This window comes from Perca fluviatilis, chromosome 24 (genome assembly GCF_010015445.1).
Source record: "Perca fluviatilis chromosome 24, GENO_Pfluv_1.0, whole genome shotgun sequence".
NCBI lineage: Eukaryota > Metazoa > Chordata > Actinopteri > Perciformes > Percidae > Perca > Perca fluviatilis.
The window spans coordinates 3,466,869-3,489,967 of NC_053135.1; the positions used below are offsets into that span (position 1 = coordinate 3,466,869).

A 23,099-nucleotide genomic window follows, 5' to 3' on the forward strand; every position below is an offset into this window, starting at 1 on the left:
CTTCCTCTCATAAGCTCCACAAAACTGATGCATTTATTTTAGCCGGGGCCAGACTTTGCGCATGAATCAGGGCTGGAGCGCTTGGCGTTTAAAGGACTCGGGAGACCAGTGTGTCCAAAGCCAGACATACTTAGTGAATCTTCACAGAGATAAACTAGCAAATATTGACTTGTGTCGCAGGGCAGCAGCAGTGTCACCTCCTTAATTAATTGCTTCATGGAGTTCCTCATCATGTTAACTCCTCACTGACGGAAAAGATAAAAAAAGATGCAACTCCACGCTACCAACCAAGCTATGGTAGATTTTAATGCATTTCTTACTGTAAAAAATAAATAAATAAATAAAAAAAGAAGGGGAAAACACCCACTGACTTTTTCAAAAGCTCCGTTTACCAAATTCCAGCAGTGCCTGAAGGTTTCTGATGAAGGTTTCACGGATTGATTTACTTACCCACTGACGGCTCCTTTGAGATATTTTAGAGTCCGGACTCCTGGGTAGTAAAGTGACCTCTAATGGATGGATTAGGCTAAGTCATTCACTTCAGAGGGCACACAAATATACTTTGGGAGTGTATTAGATCTCTTTGGAGCTTAGCATGATCAAATTATTGCATTAGACCGGTCAACTTATCCAATTAAAGTTGTAAAATGCATGGCTCTCGCCCAAGCGAAACGGCAGATCCTTGGGGCGTTGGAGGGTTTGCAGGAGGCTGAACCCTATCCACCTCCTCATCGACAGAACAGGCCTCGCCACATAATTCATCTGAGGATTACAGCCTTTCATATCGCTCAGACCGCCGGCAGCACACAGGCGTCTTTGAGGCCAGATATGCCTTGTAGTAACATCAGCAAGGTCCAGATTTGTAAAGCTGTTTCCCAGCTTCGTGCTCCTGTGGTCTTTTTTGGTGCACACACACACACACACACACACACACACACACACACACACACACACACACACACACACACACACACACACACACACACACACACACACACACACACACACACACACACACACACACACACACACACACACACACACACACACACACACACACACACACACACACACACACACACAAAAAAACACAAAAAAAAATAGTTTTTCTCTCTCTCACTTAACCTTGCCATCTTCATAAGGATAAGGACATTTTCTTACATTTGTGTCCCCTAATTGACACATTTAGGAAACACTCAAGGTTACTTAAAGTGCTTTTAGAGACATTTTTGACGTCTTAAACTGAAACAAATAGTAGTCATTTGTACGGACTAAAGTGATTAGTGGCTTTGTCATTTTAATAGCTTAAACAATTAGGAAACGTTTGAATAAACTAATCCAAATGACACAATGGGAGTGACACTGACAAAGGACAAACATTTTACAAAACTATACTTTAAAAATCCAACATCTTCAGTCAGTTTTTGATTATGCTTTTAAATCCAAAATCTCAAATCCAACAATGTCTGAACAGGCAAGAACTGTTTAACAGTTACAGGAAAAAACTGGTCACTTTTCAAATTTGACCCACAAGCAAATTCACTTACACAAAAAAAGTCCTATTACCTATAATCCCTCAGATAAGCGCACATCTGATCTGACCTCCACTTTCTATCTGTGCCATCTTCGAAGCTCCATTGCTCTATGAACATGACAAATAGTTTATTGATCGGCAGATGTCGTCGCTAATGTCCTTTTGGCTTGGGCTGCAGCTGCAGCTCCACGCGAACCTGTCCTAAACCCCGTGGATCTCCAGCTGATTCCCCTGCGTCCCCCTACACCTCCCAGTCGCTCTGAGCGGGGGCCCCCTGCCTGCCGACCGGCCACCCTCCTCATCCCTCCCTGTCCCTCCATGTCCTCTAAGGTGTTGAAAGGGTCACAGACAAACACCATCTGCTCCGGCAGGCAGAAAACGGCAGGTGAGGCCAGCTTTGGGCCATGTGACCTGATACTGGCCACGCTCTACCTACTAAAAAACAAGGTCAGAAGAAGATTCAGGGGAAAAACAAACCGTGACAAATCAAGAGTGGGAAAATGAGTGGAAGCAGAGATAGAGCGGGACAAAAAAAAAAATCTAATCTACATTGTTTTAATCCATGGTGAAGATTACACAGTCACAGTGCCTTGACACAGCAGCTTGTCAGAAAGAGGTCATGCAAACTCACTCCCCGCCCGTCATGCTTTTTTAACACTGCAGAACATCCATATGTCTCTCCTACACATGTCTGTCACTCAGCAGAAGTCTTTAATAAACTTTTCCATCTCATTTACAACTGCCAACATTTCAAGGCCACCACTAATGATAATGTAAAGCTTAGAAAAGACATTTGATCATATTTAACGACTGCAAACAAATGCTGAATGACTGGAAACCCCGGGTCAGCGTCCTACTGTACGCTGCATCTACGGTTGCCAAATTTCGATTTGCTCCATCTGATGTTGACACTGTGCCGAGGAGCTTTTGTTTCCGTCTGTCAAGGACGTGGTCGCATTGAATACAGGGAGCAGGAAAGGCTGGCCAGCATCCCACTGGGGTTTTGTGCTTCATCGAGCAATGATGCTGCGACTAGAGCGTGAGGGACTGTGTGTGAGTGTCTGTGTGTGTGTTGGGCTTTAGGACGTTGAGGATGCAGCAGATGCTTTTGACATATAGTCAAAAAACAAGCTGAAACTATCTTTAGTTCATGTATTTGTGTAATCAAAAATCTCTGTTGTTAAATGCTGGCAGGCTGTAGGCTTGAAATATGGCTCAAAGGTTAGATATTTCGTAAAGCATTCCTTTAAGGCTCAGAATCTCAAAAATACTAACCACAGCAAAAAACAAAGTCCTGCATGTTGTCTGGTTTAAAAATAAGTCATGATTGTCAAATCTGTGTACTTCACCAGTGTGAAACTACCCCATAGTATGTTACAATGAGAGACTTGAATGCAGTGGGTCATTGGGTCATGAGGTAGGGATGCAGAGAACTAGAGGAATGTAAGGGCTTCTCTTTCTCCCATTGACGGATTGATGGGCCCCATATTCTGAGGGGTGGAGGGAGACCTCTATAGCGTCGTGAGATGCTGCTTAATAAGGGCAAAGAGGCGTTTTTTTGAGGTGCGGTCTATGTTTTAGCTGAACAAAAGGCTTTTGTGAAGTCATTTATCACTGTCGACACTCTGAATTGACCAACACCGGAAAATAAATTAGTACTAATGCTGCCTGGTGGTATGTTGTTTCTAAAAAGAAAACCGTTTGCATCAAAGAACAAGCTGAATATGTGGTGGTCTATACAATGATGGTTGCATCTCAACTGTGCAAAAGTCGTACTTGCCAGTGTATCCTGTGGAAGACAAAATGAAGAATTGGTGCTCAATGGAAGCTGGCATTGTCTTCATTTTCTGGCACTTGCCCTCAGCACTAACCAGCATGTGATGTACTCTTATCGTATCCTCAGTTTAAAAGGATGCACTTCATATGGCAAGTCCTACTTTAAGTTTGAAGTAAGTTTACACAGGACATATTCTCTCTGGGTAGAAATAAATCCAGCTTTATTGCGATATAAAACCTTACACATCAAACTTTTGTATTAATGTCTGTAATATTAGGGTATGCATTTTACTGCTGATCGTGGGTAAGAAGGCCACTCCAATCAAATGGAGTCATTACAAGTTCATGGCTTTGAAACCACTTGGTCCGCTGGCCCAAACACAGGTCAGTCCCCACACAGACATTTCACAGACATTTTGGTCTTTCTAAGTGGCCATTAGGTCACTCCGGGTGTCACTAAAGATGACTCCCTTGTCTTATAAAGAGGGGTCGGGATGACATAGACGGGAGGGTCATTCCTTTACACATCACTTCCTTTATTAAGGGGCTGCCCTGGCCTAGTAAAGGGGACGGTCAGTGGCCATTCATCCCAACAAGCCACCTACCCTGAGACCTCTATACCCCTGTGTCCAACCCCCAGCGCTTCTCTGCTCACTCAGGGGGAAAATTACTTTGAGCTGGGGGAATACAGCTCCATTGAGATGGAGAGAGGGTTGTACAAAAGAGGGTAAAGTTTAAAAAATTGTCTCTTTTTTGAATGGGGGCAGTGCATCGCTGGAAGGGCTAGGACGATAGCAGCATGGAGGGGACAAGGTCATTAGATTGGCATCTCCATAAGCTCTTCATTCCCATTGTCAGGGCAAATCTGCTCCATAGGACCTCCATGAGAAATGCCCCCAGTCAACCCCACACTGGGACCAGAGTCTCCCCTTTGTCTGCCACTTTCTAGTGTGCTTCCAACACAAAAAAAGCATTTCTCAAGAACAGCGCACAAAGCTTGTCTAGAGCTCAAAACCAAACAACATTGTTCTGCTGCCTGTGGTCGGGAATGGATTGCAGGCAGCTGCTGATATCCTTCGGCCATAAAACATCTGCCAGAAAATGTTAAGAACCTCTTACCTTCGGACATTTCGACGCTCCTCCTCAAGCTGTTTCAGAAGCTCGTCAATGCATTTGTTGGCATCCATGTATTCCTGCCAGAAAGAGACGAGAAAAGCCAAAAGTAAACAATGGAGTCAGTGTGCAAACGCTCATACAGGTTAATTGGAAACACTGGTAGATTCAACCATGGTCTTCATCCTAAACATTATCAATTGTGAGGCTGATGCATGAGATGCTGTAAAAATGTTTTCATAGAAACAGCGAAACAGAACAGAAGTACTTTTAAAAAAAAGGTGTGATTAATCAGTTTAGTCTCTCTTTCTCTCTGTGTGTAACTCCAGAAGCACCTCTGGGTAACTTTTAACGGCTGGCCCAGAAGCGAGCCCAGCTGTGTCATGTCAGCTGGGAATAGCTCACACTCACAAAACGTGCACTACAGAGTTACAGCACGGACAAAATGAGCTAAGGCTAAGAGCAAAATGGAAAAAACAGATGTCAGGATTTCTTGGCTACAGCCTAATGATTTGCCTCTTAGTGGTCCGACTACATAAAGCAGAAGGGGGAAGTGCAACTGTAAGAAATATCCACATAGGCACCATACTTCAACCATCTGGGTTTTTCACCTACAGTACACAACACAGCCAGTTGTGACTTGACGCTGTCAGATCAGTGTGGTCTAGGTTTCAGACTAATTAATTAGATGTTAGCTTGACAGTTCATGACGCATCTCCTGGGTAAACTGTTATCTCAGTGGGACAGATGCTCGCCATTGATTTTGAGACAGTCTGGTCATGTGCTCGCCGAGTGTAATCGAATAATGGTGATTCCCATGAAGAGGTCACTAGGCCAGGAATCTCAGTCAAGGAGGAAAAAGTAGTATCTGTGAGACATTTTTTTTGTGCACTCCGTTTAGACCAGAAATTACCCTCCTCTCTCGCTCGTTTTTTTCAAATTGCCTTCCCTTGAACATCTTTTTTTTCTTTGCCATTGTTGCAATCTCAGTTATCTAGTTAGTCACTAGCAAAAAAATAAACCCCATCTGAAACACAAACAGATTCTTTTGAAAAAGAACTTCTGAAACCGCATAAAAAAAAATAAAAATAAAAACACCGTGCCTGCAGCAACTTTTCGGAGGACCCCTGTTGTGATTCCTTGGAATTGAAACATCAGCATGTGAACAAAAAGCAGTGAGGTCTATATGGAAATGCAATTTTTGGAACAATAAGACATATCAAAACAATGCATATTTCTGGGGAATTTCTGTGATTCGGGTGGATAAAAATAACGGGAACATGTTACCATATAATGCAACCAAAAACAAACCGCCTCTCAATAAAAAAATTATACAGGTTTACTCTGTATCTAAGCCTTTAAGCCTTTAACACAGCTGAAGAACTTTTAATGATTTGCCTGAGGACAGATTCTGACCTCCCTGTGACCCACCTGACCAGACTTAAAGTACTCCTGCTATCACTGCATGGGCTTTTTTTAACCTGTGGCCTTGAGAGTAAACTCGCATTAGTCCAGATGTTCAGAAGCACAAGCGGCTAGTCCAAATACAGTAAGCGCAGTCGTTTTGTTTGCCCACTCCTCCTGGGGTGCCGCTCTCCCACTGCTTCTTCTCAAGCAATCATCACACTTAATCTCACATCTGAGTCAGTCACTCGAAGACACCCGTTACCACCAGCTTGCCCCGCAATGCCAGCAGAACATGGCAAAGGCCCAGGCTTCATGCCGAGTCGCACGTCGAGAGCACTCTGGGTGACCATTAGGCAAATAGGGCCGTCGCCAAAGCACGACAACAGATCAATGCTTGACAGCGTGGTGCCACATTTTGCAATTTCTGTCAAACTTTCCACTATTAAAAAAAAAAAAAAAAAAAAATAACCCCTTATATCATCTCTTCCATCATTTATTTTAACTTAACCAGTGTGACAAATCTTTTGGAACTTTTGGAAAGCAACCAATTTCAGTGTTAAACAACAGTGCCCCAAAGCCATCTGCTAGTCTCAGAGTGCCACAGCACGCCGCCAGAATGCCACTCACACCCGAGATGGAAAGCCATTAGCCCTCAGCTAAGTTCCCAAAGTAAAATTGACTGTTTGCTACAACAGCAGTTAATCAATAGCAAAACCCGTGGCAAATGATCTTGCTTTTGTTGCTCTTTGGATATCTCCATCTATATTTTGGGGTGGATGGGATGAAGCGGGTTGCTGTGAAATATGTTTTGCAGAATGTCTTCCAAATATCAGAAACAATGGTGTTCAGTAGTAACAGCAAAGCCTTGTGCATTTCGAATTATAGCATCTTTTATTCTCACTCTGCCATCTCGTCAAGAAAAACGTGTGACTTTTTTTCTCTCAAGCAGACACAAAAAAACAAAAACTGTCTGGGGTAAAACGTCTGTCTCTGAAACACCATTAGCAACACGATCCCATAATGACTACGGCTGCTGCACAAAGGGGAACCTTCTTTGCGAAAGCCCCATGTCAGGGGAAATATTTACAGGCCACATCAAACGTGAGGTAAAGCTGCCTAAGTCGGTGTTGTCATCGCGTGGACCTCTCCTAATGACAGGGCACTGAAATAATCCGCAGCGCACATGAAGGAATGCAGAGAATGCGGCGTGCTTGTTGTCATGTGAAATAGGAGGGTATTTAAAGCAGAGATTTAAAGCATGACTCATATATGCAATGCCGCGTGTTATATCTTCAGCCAGGCATTATTTCTGACGGTTTTACGGCGTGAGTGAAAGCTGCACTGTTCCCACGAGGCCCAGGTGCTCATGTGTAGACTGAAAAAAAAACAACACTGAATTTACTGACGTGAGACTTTATCGGAGGCATATTTCTCAGGTCCAGTGCTCTCTTGCAACTGCAGTACAGCTCAACAATTCCTTACAGTGGTTAAAACGTTCTAAGAGCTGTAAGCTCATAAGGAATGCGTAATCACCTCCAAAATATACTAAATCATGAAAAGAAACTGACACAATAGACCTTCAGGAGACTTTGTGCTGAATAAAGTTAACTTGAGTGGGCTTTTGATCGACTGCTACATGTCATTTTTATATTAAAGTGATGTTTGCTGGATTTCATTTCCAATAATTGTAATTTTTCAGGGTGAATAAATGTCTAAAATGGTTATACAAGTATATATTCTTTATTTGTCCTACGCTCTACCTGCTCCGTAATTACACTTTTTTTGCCTTTGAAATTGTATGTGCCATTTTTAGGTGTATACACAATATAGAGTTTTGCTGTTATGATGTGAGCAGGTGCTAAGCTCGGGTTAACCTGGCAGGTAATGTGTTTACTGATGTTGCTGCTCAATGACCGCAGCTTCTCACTGATGTTCATCCGGCCGTGTTTACTCATGTGTGTGAGAGCGACAGATAAGGAAGAGCTCGGTAGCTGCCGAGGGAAGAGCCTCCCCGCTTCGTGCGCACGGCTTGAGTCCCACATCCAGACCCCTCCAACTGCTTGTGTGCCTTTAGGAAATTTTAAAATATGAGCGCCATCCCCCAATGCTTTGGCACTGAGGAGCAGTGAGGGGGGAAAAGAAAAAAAGAAAAACACACTTGTGCTAAAATCCACACAAACAGACAGATTGACTGGTCCAGATTTTTCAGTAATAAAACATCAGATGCATTATTCATCCATATGAGGCTCGCTAGCACGCTTTGCTCTTTCACACATTCTTGAAGATTAAGAGGGATAGAATCACATCCTAGACAAGCGTCTGGTTCTTATATAGGCTTCTTTGGAATTGACAGAAAAAAAAAAAAAACCTTAAGCTGATAAAACTCTGACCTAGTTGCTGCCGAGGTCAGGGTGCGTTCCTTGAAGTCCCAGCTACGATGAGTTCTCACCACCTTGATGTGTCTACAGATCAGAGGCTGAGGCTGGCGTTACAGATAAGACACCTTATAGAGGAGTGCAGCCCCTGCAGTGACCTCTGGGGATAAGACCCTGCCAAAGAAAGGGTCACAACCTCTATCCTTCAACCGAGCTCCGCTTGCCACAAATTCTGCACATTCTGATGACATGCCAGCATGACCTCTGGGACTGTATACCAACTGCAATCCCTGAGCTGCAGGTTTGACTAGTGCACACAGTGGAGCTCCCACATGGACTACTGCAAGTCAAATGTTATGCTAATAGAAAGTAAGGATTTCTTTCTGGGTGTATGTCTGTCTATGGCAAACTTGAGAATGAATTATGACAGTGACTTTTCAAGGTGTTCAAGATATATAACCTCTGATACGGCTGTTAGTCTTGGCCTCCTTCCAAAGATACGACTGGATTTCCAGCCAAATACTCTTGCCATCCAATACTATGATAGTTTATGTGTACATCGTTTGCAAAGATGTAAACCAAGCAAATTCAATCAGCATTAATGAAAACGTATTCTAATATAATTTCCAAAGACTGTGATCCTATCGTTGCGAGGTAATGAACTAATCAGTATGACTAATGGCCTCTGTGTGCAGATTTCTAGAAACCTGCCTCTGCATGTAGCAGGTCTCTGCATATCAGCCAGCCTTGGTTAAATTCATTAGTCTTATCAGCATGTTCTGAGGCTCTGCGCTGATGATCCTTCACTCCGAGGTCATTACTCACATCTCAAAGACCTGGTGTCATAGTATCAGCCCAGTCATCGAGCTCTCATATCCTCAGAGACCTGATAACTCAGCCGATAGCCCTGCTTTTTATCAGGGGAGAGGGCAGCTACTCCGATTAATTCGTGTGGTTTTTCAATTGGTAAAAAAAGATACTGAGATCTGTGGGCCGTCAGCTTGATCTGTCAAGTATGGGATGTCAGGGATGGAGGTGATCTTGGCTGTTTTTTTAAATCACGCTGCTGTTGTGTAAAGGAGACGATTGTTTCATCCATCACAATGATTTAATGGATTCATTAAGTAAATTGTTGATTGATTTGATTAAAAAGGTTGCCAAACTGAACCACAATCTTTTTCCCAAGAGTTACCTAACCCTAATTATACCCACACTTAAAATCCTTAAGATTTTACGTCTGTGTTGATATGGCAACACCACTGATCCACTGAATGAAACTGATCTGCCGACTGTGTCTTTGTTTTGCATATGCATTTACTAATCAGTGATAAATACATTGTCTTTCCTGTAGCTGCTAGCAGTATCTTAATAATACAGATCTGACACAGTCTAAAGAGAGTCAAGTAAACAATGACGTTGATCTCGAACAGTAACACTGGATTTCTTGTGAAGTTAAATCCAGCACTGGAATGGCAGACTCCGCCATAAACAATTAAGCTACTATATAGACAGGTGACTACACAAAAATTCTGGCAATAGTATAAAAACTGGCATCTAATTCCATGAAAATCTTCAGGATAATAACTTAAAAAAAACTTTAAAATATGTTTTAGCAGCCTAACCCAAACCATAACTCACCATAGTTTATTTGCCATAACCACAATCTTTCTGTAGATATTGTGGAAAGGGAGAATTCATCCAAAACTTGGCATTCAACGTAACCCTGGGTTTTGCAGAATCATTATCTCCGCATCGTCTACTATCTCTCAATTAATCTACCAATCTATTATGAAGACTAACAAATAATCAAATCAAGCTCTGACGACCTTACAGTTAATGAACTGTACATGAATTAATGATGCTGAAACTGAGCACCATTCAGCCCAATTGTACCCAAACCCTCGATGACTTTGAAGCTGTGGAGGCTCACACAGTAGCCTTATTGAGTCGAGGACATTCGTGTAACAAATGCCTCCAGTGAGCAGGATATTCTTCATCTGCCTACCTGCCCCAAATGGAGGAGTGTCGGGGAATATGGATTACTTGAGATACAAAAGGGAGCCTGTTCATCATCTAGGGTGAGTTTCAGCAGTTTGGGTTATCTGATGTTCTTCCTCCAGCAGCACCTATGGCCGAGCCCAGCCCAAACATCAACACCTTGACACTGTCAGAAATCCAAATCCCCGCAGATTATCTTTCCAAACATTAAGATACGTCTAATGCTCAAATAACCCTGCGTCTGTTTGGGCTCCTCCTCTGCTCTTTGGGTTTGACAGAGTGGGTCATTCATGCCTGTTGGGAACAGTGGCAAAGCTGTTCACCGGGAAAATCTCACAGGGGAGAGTTGAAAAAGTAGCTGAGAAATGAATTACATCGGACCTGACATCGCTATTCGATCACTTCCACAGAGCTACCTGTGTGGAGGAGCAGACGAAGGATAACAGCCCTACACCAGTGCATGCATGTGCAGTTTGGAGTCTTTAAATCAAGACAAATCATTTTTATCCCAAGCAGGCAAATGTGGTGGGCATTTTATATTTCAAAATAAAAGCTCCAACAGATTGCACAATGAACAGAAGAGCGTATGGAAAAGTTGCCATGCAGTTCTTCATACCTGCTTCATTTTGTCTCTGACTTTTGTCTTAACACTTGTTATCTTGCTTATGAATTGGTCTGGATGACATTTCCCATAATATACACAGGAGCAGGAGGTTTGTGACAAATGGCATGCATTCGATGAATTCAACTTTGTCTGAATATTTCTCATGCACACAAATAAAACACAAAATGGACTGTTTCCTTTGCCTTTACTATCTCTTCCCCCATTATGTCGCTCTCAGCCTCAGTTTTAAATCTGCAAAAACACACATTAGGGAGGAGTGGTCGAGGAATGCGGCTTTTTGGAATAAAAACAAATACACAGTGTGTCCACGCTGGTACCGATGTTTCCAGACAGGATGGGAATCAAGGAAACAGGGAGCATACATGGGGTAGAACTCTCTGTTGTGCCCCTGCCCAGATCTTTACAAGCCTGGGGGTTGCTGGGTTTTATTATTATCTGGGGGCCAATATTCAGCCAGGTGTACTTGGAAAGGGAGGGAGAGTGGTGGTGACAGAAATGAAAAGGAAACCTGGACCTGGCAACCCACAGGAGCACGGGGGGAAATAAAGAGGCTGCTGTAAGGAAGAGAGAAAGGATCAGAGAGGTTAGAGAGACAAGAGCAACAAAGAGAGGGGACGACATCAAAAATTGGAAAGACGATAAATCCTCAGCCATTTTGACAGACTAGTAAGAGGCCAAAAAAAAAAAAAAAAAACAGGATAGCCAAAGTAGGGCGTCAACAAACCAATGACTTTCTGAATTTACATTTACCAACTCAATATATCCGGTTTCATGATGAAATTGCAGCATTGAAAGGACTACCAGGTCATTTTCTGTGACTTCTTCCACGCTCCCAAACCTCAGTGTTTCTATCCTGCACCAATGACACAATGGGCCCTATTTTAACGATCTGAAACGCAAGTGTGAAACGCCAAACGCAAGTAGCTTTGTGGGCGGATCTCTGGCGCTGCTGCTATTATACCGGAGGGATAAATGACTCTTGCGCCCGACTCAAATCTTAAATGGGTTGGTCTGAAGTAGCTAGGTGTGGTTTGGGCGTAACGTAAAAATAACCAATCAGAGAGTCATCTCACATTCCCTTTAAGAGCAGGCGTATTGTTCCGTGGCGGATTGCTATTATGACGGCGGATTTGCCTGGGCGGCCGCCGGGCGCTATCGGGATGCGGCAAAGTAACCAATGCCCGTCATGGCCGGGTGGCGATGTTGCTGCGCGGCTCCCGGCGATCTACTCAAGTCTGGAGAGGATTGCTGCAGCCATGCAGCGTGGGCCTCAAACGCACCACCTGCACCTGTTGTGCCCCTTCCTCTTCCCCCACTCCATCTCCGTCCACCCGCTCCATCAGGAGCACACCGCGCGATTACTCCCGGGCCAGATTCCGCCGGAGTGTCCAATCCCACCGTAGTTCAACATCACGTCTCCTTAAGTCCTCTAATATTTCCTCATTTAGGTCATCAACACATCTATGATTCATGGGAAATGTGTAAAACACAACAAGCCACAAAGAATGCCGGGACTTTTTGAGGACTGTACTGTAAAGTGCCTCCTGATCTATCCAAACACCCAACGCGACATTTTTAGTAATATTTTTCTTTGTAATTATGTATGGTTTTCAAAAATGGGAACTGCTGTAGATGAGAGAAGTGTATGCGCGCTGTGCACACACTACATTATGGCCAAGCATTCATCCCTAAAATAGCATCTGAATAACGCGCTACTGACTTTAGACTAGCGCCACTGACTTTAGACCAGGTTTTTCCTGGTCAGCGGTGGGAATTGTTTTCTGAAACTGCAAAATAGGACTACGTAACGTTTGCGCCTGAACACGCCTTCTCTTTACGCCTGAACCGCCCCCGGGAGCGCAAATACATTCCCTAATTTACCGACGTGCGTCTGTGGAGGGAAAAGTCCGCTGTGCGTCGGGTGCAAAATAGGAATGATACATGCGTCGGTGTACAAAGGCAATTGCGCTGAGTGCAAGATAGGGCCCTATATCTAACATAAACCCTCCAGAACCCATCCCCCTCTGACTGAGCAACAGTAGCCCGAAAGCAGGACTGAGTTCATATGGAACTGTATAATCCAATGACGACAGCTATTATTAATTGACAATATCTGATACACTTGACGGTGACGTCAATGATTGAATCCAAACGTCAGTGAGCCCCCAAACCAAAGGAAACAAAGCGCATGGGAGAACGTGAGTTTGGAAAGTGACAGGGGGAGAGGCAGATCAGAGCGGAGGGCTGATACTAAACAGATGTTGCTTGGTTCACAGGGGGAAGTTGGGCTTCTGTTTATGCAGGCCTTGACTGACAGGCGCCGCACCTAACCGAGCCACAGTGAAGCTGCTTCATGCACGAGAACCGAGAGAGGGCTGATCAAGTATCAGGGACTGTGTTCCTTCACGGGAAATTAGGCACATTATAGATTGAGTAAAAAGCCCTCAAGAGGATCCATTCAGCATTATCTGCACTGTACAACTCGCCTCTCCAGAATCTCTCGCCTCTTCTCATTTTGCAGTTTGATGGCGTGCTTTGTGTCATCGTGTCGGCCACTGATTACTTCACACTATGCTTCAGTAGTTTTGTTCTGGCTCACTGGTTTGTCAATGGTGCTATCTATCTATCTATCTATCTACACACACACACACACAGATACTGTATACATGCAAGCGCTCAACAAAAGAATGAGATGATACCTGAAACTGTGACCCTAACTGATGGCATCAAGTTTAAATAAAAAAACAAAGCATTACCTACTCTAAAGTTCGTCTGAGAAGAAAGGAGAGGATCATCCAACAAACAACAATTCAGCAAAATCTCATTACCTCCAAGCTCCAGATATTTCTTGATTTCAGATTTCATGTGTATTAGCTCCAGGCCTCAGTTTTATCACAGCTTCTCCTCTGTTTAATCCAGAGGCTGATTTATTGACGGGGCTTGTCTGTGAGCAGAGTCTGCCGTCCCAGGTGCCGGGCAGATGTCGAGGCAGGCGTGGAGGCAAAGCGTTGCATTCCTGCTCGAGAAAGCATTAATGTCAGCGTCTGATTTTTTTCGTTTCTCTCCGTCTTCCTGCTTCGGGATGGGGAGCGGAGATAGCGCCTGCAGGCATGCGTGGAACCATAACCGGGAAAATGGTAATGTGACAATAAGACACCGTTTGTTTGCGGTCCTGTCATCCCCAAACCCACCTGTGCCACTCATACTTATCAGATCCATATTTCCTATCTGACCTGACCGTGACGGAGAGCGGATCAAGATACAGTGAGGTGATTTCTTTTTTGAAAATGGGGGAGGCAGAAGAATAATAATGAGAAAGGTGAAGAGAGATGGGTTGTGGTGACTTTTGACCTGTACCGCAGGACTCATTGCAATGATTATTCCCGTGGTCATGAATTATTCCTGTGGCGATGCACCGAGGGTGATCTCTGAGTTTTTGCTCGGCGCATCTTCTCAGACAGACTGTGGGGGTGGCAGTAGCCTCGGGGTTAACAAAACAGGTTTGTGGCCAAAAGGTTGCCCGTTTGATTCTGAGGGCTAGAAATGTGCGTGGGGGGGAAGTGAATAAGTAATACACACACTTCTCTAAACAGATATGCCTCTGACCGACACAGCGGAGTTAACCAGTAGCCTACATTACACACAGCACTGCAGTAGTCCCGGCAAAGGTGGTGTAAATCTAGGTAACCCCCATCCCTGAGGCATTGCTGTAAATAAGAGTGTTCTTAGTGAACTTGCATTGTTAAATAATACATGTTAGGCAATGCCTTCTTTTGCGCATGTTCATTGAATCATTTGAGGATCACTGGCACTGAATTTCATTTAAAAAAAAAAAAAAAAAAAAGGGTCAGTCTAACCAAATTACAAAAATAGATATTTTCAGCCATAGAAATGTAGATCTCCTGTAGTGTGATACATCTCTAAGTTTGTCCTCTACATCCCCCTCTCACATTACATATAGACACCCATTGGTTTCATAAAAAAAAAAAAAAAAAAAGGTTACACTTTAACTTTTCTACATAAGACTGACATGACACTGTCATGAACGTGTCATAAAACAAACAAGTCAAACGTTTATGACATAACTCTTTTTTAGTAAGTGTCATTCGGTTTTGTCATGACACGTTATGGTTAGGGTTAAGGTTAGGGTCAGGGTTCATGTGTCATGACTGTGTCATGACAGTGTCATGTGAGTGTCATGTATTCATGACAGTGTCATGTCACTCTTATGTAGAAAACTTAAAGTAAAGTGTTACCAAAAAAAATTATCTTGATTAGTGCAGCTTTAAAGTTTCAACATAACCAAATCTATCATTTAAGCTGAACATAATTTTCTTTTCTTGTGTTAATGTTGACACGTTTAACTTGTCAAAAACAAATACTTCCAGCCTAGCATGCAACCGCCCTGCAGGGTTTAAGTTTATCCACACTTTGCGAGCAAGGATCATTTTGTGAAACGTGATGCCGCCACCATTTGCATGTAAAACAGGCTCCCGTATAGCAGACCGACCACAAAGCTCACAGGAAGGTTTTTTTTGTTCTTATATTTCAGTTCCGATGTCAGGGCAGCTGTTGTGGCTTGAAGAGATCATCTACACCCTACTTTGGCTGCATCTACTCCATGGGTTAATGTGAACAAAGAGCTCTCAGTGCAGCAGCTCGCCGCACTCCGTCAAGTGATCTGAGAGAGGACGGAGAGTCCAATAATTCAGCAGCATAAAATATTTAAATCGGCCATCATCGACTTTTGAAAGGCATTATTGCAGCCTATTTCAGGGGGCTTTTTACAGTCAGAGCTCATCCATGGTGGGAAGAAATTTTAATATGAATCTGGGGCCAACCACACACTGTATTTACACAGTTAATGGCACTAAATCCTTGTTATCATCTCAAGTGGAGTCTTATTTTTAGCAGCCATATTTGTTTGATTTCTTCCAGATGGGAGCTGGGGAAGAATTCTCTGTTTCTGTTTAAGCCTCTCAGACAGGGTGACATCAGTGGACTTGAATACTCTCTTGTCACGGAATTGCAACGTATTGGATTTCTCTGTTTAAAGAACTTTTGAGGGCCCCCCAAAAAAAAATATGAAACAAGAGTGTCAAAGGTCTATCTGATAAACAAATTACATTTCCATCGTTATCATAACCGACCGTCCGAACAGGAGCCTTGATTCAAATATTTGTTTGTATTGAAATGTTTCTTCGTAGCTTTCATATCCTGATACGTTTCAGCACTCTTTGAGATATTTTAGGATCAGAATGTGATAATTTCGCTACTGTGGGAAAATGTCGCAGTGCAAGGACACGAATTTCCTTTGCTTAGGCCAGCTATTTGCTCTTACAATAACAACACTGTTCTATCATTATTTGTTTACTCAGCTAACCCTCTTTATCTGGGGCAGCCCCCCTTTAAGCGAACACTCTCGCATTCTCTGAACTCTCAGGAGGCCATTTCTCAACCCGGGGCCCTCCAATAGGCCGATTGAAGTGAGTAGCGGTTTCATTCTGAGGGGTTACAATAGATCACCTATTAGATGCCCCCTACCAGTGAAAGCATTACCTTCAGCATGAGCCCTGGTATTATACATGGCCTGTATAATACCACGGCATTGAACGGGACACGCTAGAGCGTTCTGCATTGTTCCCCTTCGGGGTCAGAAGTTGGGCTTACCACATTGGTCGTGTTATTTAGAAATCCACTCCATGGCAGGCTAAAAAACCTGACTGTTACATTTCTTGAATGGATAACAGATATGTTATCAACAGCTTTGGTAAACATTAGGGCTACTCAATTATGAAAAAAATAAAAATCTATGTTTTTGGTCAATATTGATATCAGTTATTTAACATGATTACTCATTGACTTTTGGAAAGAGTTTTTTTTTTTTTTTTTAACAGTGAAACCGTTAAACAAATCAACCGTGAAATTCAACTGAAATTTCCCCATTTGAACTTTATTTTCATTCAGAACACAAGACAAAATAAGAGCTAACCTGCAAAACGTACTGTAATGTGCAAAATAAGAATTTTCCTGATAACATTGTTTTTGTGATCGTTGGGAGCCGAAATCGCGATCAAAATTTGATTATTGTTCCAGTGAACATACAGTTAACTTAGTTTGCTTTTTTTTTTAAATGTACAAAATCAAGAGATTAACCCGTAGTGAAAATAATAGTCAGTTGCAGCTCTAGCTAAATCAGCACTGAAACTGAAGACAATTATGGGAGTCAAAAATGGAACTCAAACCAAATGTTTCTTTCAACATGGTCTTATGAGGGAACAAATTGCTATTATCTGTATTGTTTTGTTGCACGTCAGAAGTTGATACCTGATCACACTGTTAGCGCAATGAGGCCTGAAAGGGACTAAGTCCGTCTGAATGAAAGCCCGATGAGAAAATGAAGAGCTTTCACCATTGCCTCATTCCAGCATCCCCTCTGAGTACTTGCTGCACATAAGAGGTCCATTTACAGTGAAACGTATCCTGAGTCCATTCAAATGCTTTCCATGTTCCCAGTGTACACAGACCCCATGTTGGAGTTGAGCCATGCAAGCAGTAGAGGAAGTGGGTCAGGGGAGAAAGGCTTAATAATGCACTAATTCAGCTGGTTCGACTTCAGTCTCATAACCACCCCTCAACGCTGAGGCAGAAATGAGACAGAGGAAGGGCAGGGAAGACAGAAAATCCAACCAGGAAATGCCTCTTAATTAAAGCTCGTTTGTATGTGAATAAATTGGAGGGGCAGGGTTGTACTGCAATATTTAATAAAGAGTAAATATAGATCGCTTTGTTGGGCTGTTAGCACTTCTGACCCATTTCCTGCAAAATGATAATCCCAAAGAAATGAATTTGATGAAATAATCATAGGAATCTTGTTTACTCTGCGTGATTTTCCTGCGTGGAAATCTCCAGCTCCTCCAGCTGCTGTGCCAGATGGACGGATGTATGTATGGCCGTGGCTCGATAGCCCGTTGGCTGCCACGTGTTTCCACAATAGCCCCTCAGCAACCACCGTGACCACACACAAAGGCAATAGTTGACCACTGACACTGCAGACAATCAGCCTTGAGGGTCAAACGGTCCTGTGCAAAGCATCCCTCATTCAATCCTGCTCACCTGAGGCTCAGTACGCCTCATAAAACCCCAATCACTCCTCTGATGTCTGGCCGCGGAGAGAGAGGGTCCTGGGGAAATCATTGAGCGCCACAAGCACATCACCATAAAGTTGAGTTATGGACTCATGAAAGGCATGCAGATCATATTATCTCTTTAGAAAGTGACTGAGACTCAATAATGTGAATGGCTCCAGCTAGCCGGATAACTCTCACAGACAAATGTTACTACATGCAGATGATATTGATTCCTCTCATGGATCTTTTTGTAAGAACAACAAAGAGCCTAGCATCCAAATTACTTAATCTTAAGAAGCAGTTGGTGATATTTAAGGCTGGAAATGCACGGCAAAAGAAATTACATTAAGTTATTTAAACTATGGAGTTTTGAATCTTAAAAGCAGATACAATTTCATGCATTTTCATTTTAAATTGTTGCAAAATTTCTCTCGAAAAGGATGAAACCAAAGGACTTTTTGCAGCATATAATTGGATCTGCAGAAATGGCCAATCTTCCAGCCACTGACTCTTTAGGATTGTGCACCATCAAACAGCTTCTGCATGAATTTCCTTCCAATCACAGTAATGGCTCTGCACCTCATATTGATACTTGGCATTTAAGATGATGGGTCAACAGTGTTACGATGAGCGCTTTAAAGCCCTGAGATAACACAATTGAATACCATGTGGAAATGCAAATTTCTGGCTCGATTTCTAATCTGCAGCGTGATTAGGAAACTCTATGGCCTGTACTGTGTTAGCAGGCTGGGAAAAGATCAACACAGTCTACAGTCCGGTCATGACAGTGCCCGACTCCTCGAATAGTGGGAGTGGCATGAAGGTCACTGCCTCCTGACTGCGAGGCTGTGGTGAAGTGTAGCCGGCAGGCGGATTTGGTGAGCTGGACTGGACTCCACTCCTTCTTGCGTGGAGACAAGGCTAGCATCAGCCGCAAACGCTTCTGACAGAGCGCATTAGCCATGTCAGACAAAATCAGGTTGCCTGCAGACAACACCTTATTATCATGCAACACACTGCAGCACTTTGAGGCAAGGCAGCTCTCTCAGCTTTTGTTGGGTCCGCCTCGCGTTGCTGTGTTTGCATTCAAGCGAGTTCCAGCGCAGGATATTGTGGAGAAACATTGCAGGGCTCATACTACCAAAATAACCACCGGCCGTTTTCTTTAAAACATGTCAGACAGAATTAAAACCATTTTCTCACGACGAGCAACACAGCCCAGAAAGGACACAGGCTGCGCACATAATCTCTACCCTACCCACCAAAATAACTTCCAACAAAAAAAGTGTGACGCACAAGTTCAAGTGGGTAAAATTGCCTTCAGAGCAGTCTGGGAGATAATAGGAGGCCATCAGTATTAAAAATCTTCCACATGAGGCTGCAGGCCTTCCCTCAGGGCTCCCACCCTGTGACACATCACACAGTCAGGCAGGTGATCTTTTGTTTGGGAGGGAGAGGACGACAGAGAGAGAAAAGCAGAAGGGATAGCAAACAGAGTTTAAAAAAAAAAAAAAAAAAGAAAATAATAAAAGACAGCTGTGCGGCAGGCTTTTCCCCAGTGTATAGACAATATACAGGAGCACTATTGTATTGTGTCTAGCTCTGCTGCAGGGAGCTGACAGGCCCTTTAAAGCTGCAGAGCTGTCTGTACGCCGAGGCTGTCATCAATAGAAAAGCACAGGGGACCAGAAAACGGTCGGTCAGGGCCGGGCCACAACCAGTTGGTGTTCACTTTTACATAGAAACACACACACACACACACACACACACACACACACACACACACACACACACGCATCTATGGGAGTCCACATGAGCGCACACATACACCTATATTACATACACACGGGTTAGAAGTTTTGGGGGAATTATAGTTTGTGCAAAGTTAAAAAACAAAATGTAATTAAAAATAATCTAACTAAGGCAACTTATTTCACATAATGTGACTTTTGAGCACAACTTAAAGATGTAATATGTGGAATTTCTGCATTACAATGTCTAAAAACAACTTACATTATCCCAAATGTTTCCAACAATGTTCAAATCCAGATCAATTATATTATTTTAATCAAGGACAGAGTGTCATTTTGTCACAGTCACCTCTCAATGGCGTCATACCCCCTTTGCGCATGAGTCAGTGTTGTGGTTGCCTGCCACAGACTCCATCATAAATTTAATTTGTATCCAGTTTTAAGTCACATTTTTACAATACAATTTTAACAACTTGTTCGTGTTTAATTAAATATTTTAACCGGATGACGGATTTTAGTCCCCGGACGTCTGGATCTTAAGTTACTAGACATTCAAGCTGAGTAAACTGTGGCACCTCTCTGCTGATGAGCCAAACAGCATCAGAGAAACACTTATTTTCAACATGAAACTGATTTATTCAGCGTTTTGCCAGTTTTAATCACCTAGTCCGTTTGTTTTGGAGGGGAAGAGACCTCTGGATAATTCGACTCCCGGTATAAAACTCCTGAACGATGAACGCTGACGGTATCCTAACCTGGAGAAAGTGACTGCAAGGACATAATCGCTCCGTCTTTTGTTGTTTTGATCAGGAGACCCCTAGGGGGTGACAATAAAATATATTGTACCTTTACAGTACAATATGTTTACAGTTTAAACTCAACTTCCGAGCACAACTACAAAAGATTTAAAAAAAAAAAAAATCATAATTTTTTTGTAGTTTTGACACTGTAGTGAGTTGGCAGCATCTTCAAGCAGATTTTACAGACTGACGCCACCCAACCTGCTCTGATCATTATCAACCCGTCGTATAAACTTGAGTGATTTGTTCATAGTTTAAAAGTGATGAATATTGAGCAATACGTGAAACCCCATCATTCACCTGCACATCATTAAATCCAAATCAACCTCAACAAATCACATTCACAACCATTCCTGGGTCAATAACTCTGTCAGTGTCTGTCAGCAGTATCTGTGGCCAGTTTCCTGTAAGAGCTGCTTCTTTCTCATTAGTGGAAAACCAACATTCAACAAAGCTGACACCTCACTCTCCGCTGAGCAACGCAACCTGCCCAGAAACCAATGTTGCACATTCACCGTAGCATGAGTAACAACATGACCTCAATATTTCGGAAGTGTGTTTGTGTGTCTGTTTTGGGTGGTAGCTGTTGTGGCGGTGGTGGAGGGAAGATAATCCATGCAAAGCTCTGAAGCTGTATTTTGGCTGTTGAAAGCCAATAAGGCGGTATCAAAATGAGGGCAGAGTTAATTAATCATCTCTGCTTCCTTTTCACGACCCTCCCATGACTGTCCCGGGGGCTTGTGCAGTGTGTGTGTGTGTGTGTGTGTGTGTGTGTGTGTGTGTGAGAGAGAGCGAGGCAGGGAAGCAGAAGGGTGGTGCAGGTTGCAGCTGGGGGATATTAGCATAAAGTAATGTGAGCCAGCAGACTGCTGAGCTGCTGTAAGCCTGGTGCAAACCTCTTAGGAAAAAACAGGAAACTACTGACACCTGCTTTGTTCACTGACCACTGAAAAATGCGTCTTAGACACATAAGAGACCGTGGAAACGATATTAGTTGCTGATGTTGCACTGATTACAAACAATAACACAAACTATCCTTTTCATAATGCAGTTTTAAAATTACCATATCAGTGACTGTTGCATATTAGTTTGCATTACTGCTGAGACAGTATGTTCAAGGAGGCATTCGCATGAGATTGTTTTGTACAAACAAGAAATGATGCTGTATGCGCAGACACAAATTAATCAAACTGTGACTTTGGATGCCACTGACAATTAAACTTCACAAAGAGAAAGCAAAATGTTTTTCCAAAGATTTGATGATTTTGTTTTCCCAAGATCTTCCGTCCAGCCGTCTCGCCACCATCCCGTAATTAGTTTTAATGTTTTGCAGCTGTGAGTAGCTCATCTTTCTTTTTGTGCATTGCAATGCGGCACAACAGCACAAGACAGCCAACAAGAGTGTGTCACATCATGTTGCGTCGTCGCCGCCAGGTGTACTGACGCACGACAGTCATTTTTGCATCAAATCTGAAACATCTGGGCTTGTTAGTTATCATCCCTCCTGTCTATATTGGCAATCAAGAGATCCCTTCCTTACATGATTCCAATGTCTTCTTAGTGACCCTTCCCCCCCCCCCCATAGTGTTTCCTTGCTGAGCTGCGATGGAGAGCAAATAAGAAAAAGAAGGAATTAGGCACTTTAAAGACTGACTAACTTTGGTAGATACCCAATTGATTCAGTCAAGAAGGGTTCTCCACAGGAGGAATAATTGCAGAAACCAAAAACTGCTATACCTATTGCTGGCAGACAGGCTTGAAATAATGTGAATCTAACCTTTAATTTTGTCAGTTTTTCGGTATGAACACACTACGTACTCAAAACCTGCTCAGGATTAGCATGTATTATGGGATTGGGATACAGCTCATACCCTGCTGATTTAAAATTTTCAAATCAGTGCTTGCTTGCAACTCCGTTACCACAATGAGATAGCATTACTTTAACAAAAAGTGGGAAAAAATCTCAAGCAAGTTCCTGCAAGTTGATATTAAAATGAATGGAAAACAATGGCTGCCCAGAGGGAACTTAATCAATCAAAAATCATATGGTTTGCTTTGGATTATGTTCTTATTAGCTAATGGGTTAGAGCATGTAGAACACCCGTTTGCTCCTCTTAAAAAGAGATTTGCTTTGCGATGACTAAGTCATGAGGAGTGGTGCATTCCCTCTGCTTTGCTTATCTTTTTATTTTATTATTTTTTTGTTTAAATTGTTGCTAGTGCCACAGGCAGGTTGATAAGGCTTTCATTTTGGCAACACAGGCTCCACCGGCTGAGGATGATAAAGAAAAAGCACTCCTTGGACTTTTAAGGTGGTTTGCACACCAAACAGACCTCGGTTGTGGCCTCAGTGCACGTAACGCTTTCATTCAATTTACAATAAAAGCAATGTTAACGGGAGAGAGTCTCTTGTGACCCAGACAAAGCTTTCTTTAGTTGCAGGCTTTGAGTGCAGCATCAGTACGGACATGCAACACAGAAATATGACGGACAGTGCAGAACATCAGCCATAATGCCAACATTCATGCCACAATGCATTACAGCCAAAATGAAAGAGACAGACCGACAGAAAGAAAGAAATCACTTACTC

The 23,099-nt window shown here is 42.9% G+C and overlaps 1 protein-coding gene across 1 annotated transcript in view; it reads right to left on the reverse strand.

Annotated features, from left to right (window-relative positions):
• LOC120554430 (nck-associated protein 5-like) overlaps positions 1–23,099 on the reverse strand; it is a 124,615-nt gene that overhangs the window by 80,462 nt on the left and 21,054 nt on the right. Inside the window, 1 exon segment of the mRNA XM_039793313.1 lies at positions 4,430–4,503. Within this exon segment, the coding sequence (XP_039649247.1) occupies positions 4,430–4,503 (74 nt within the window).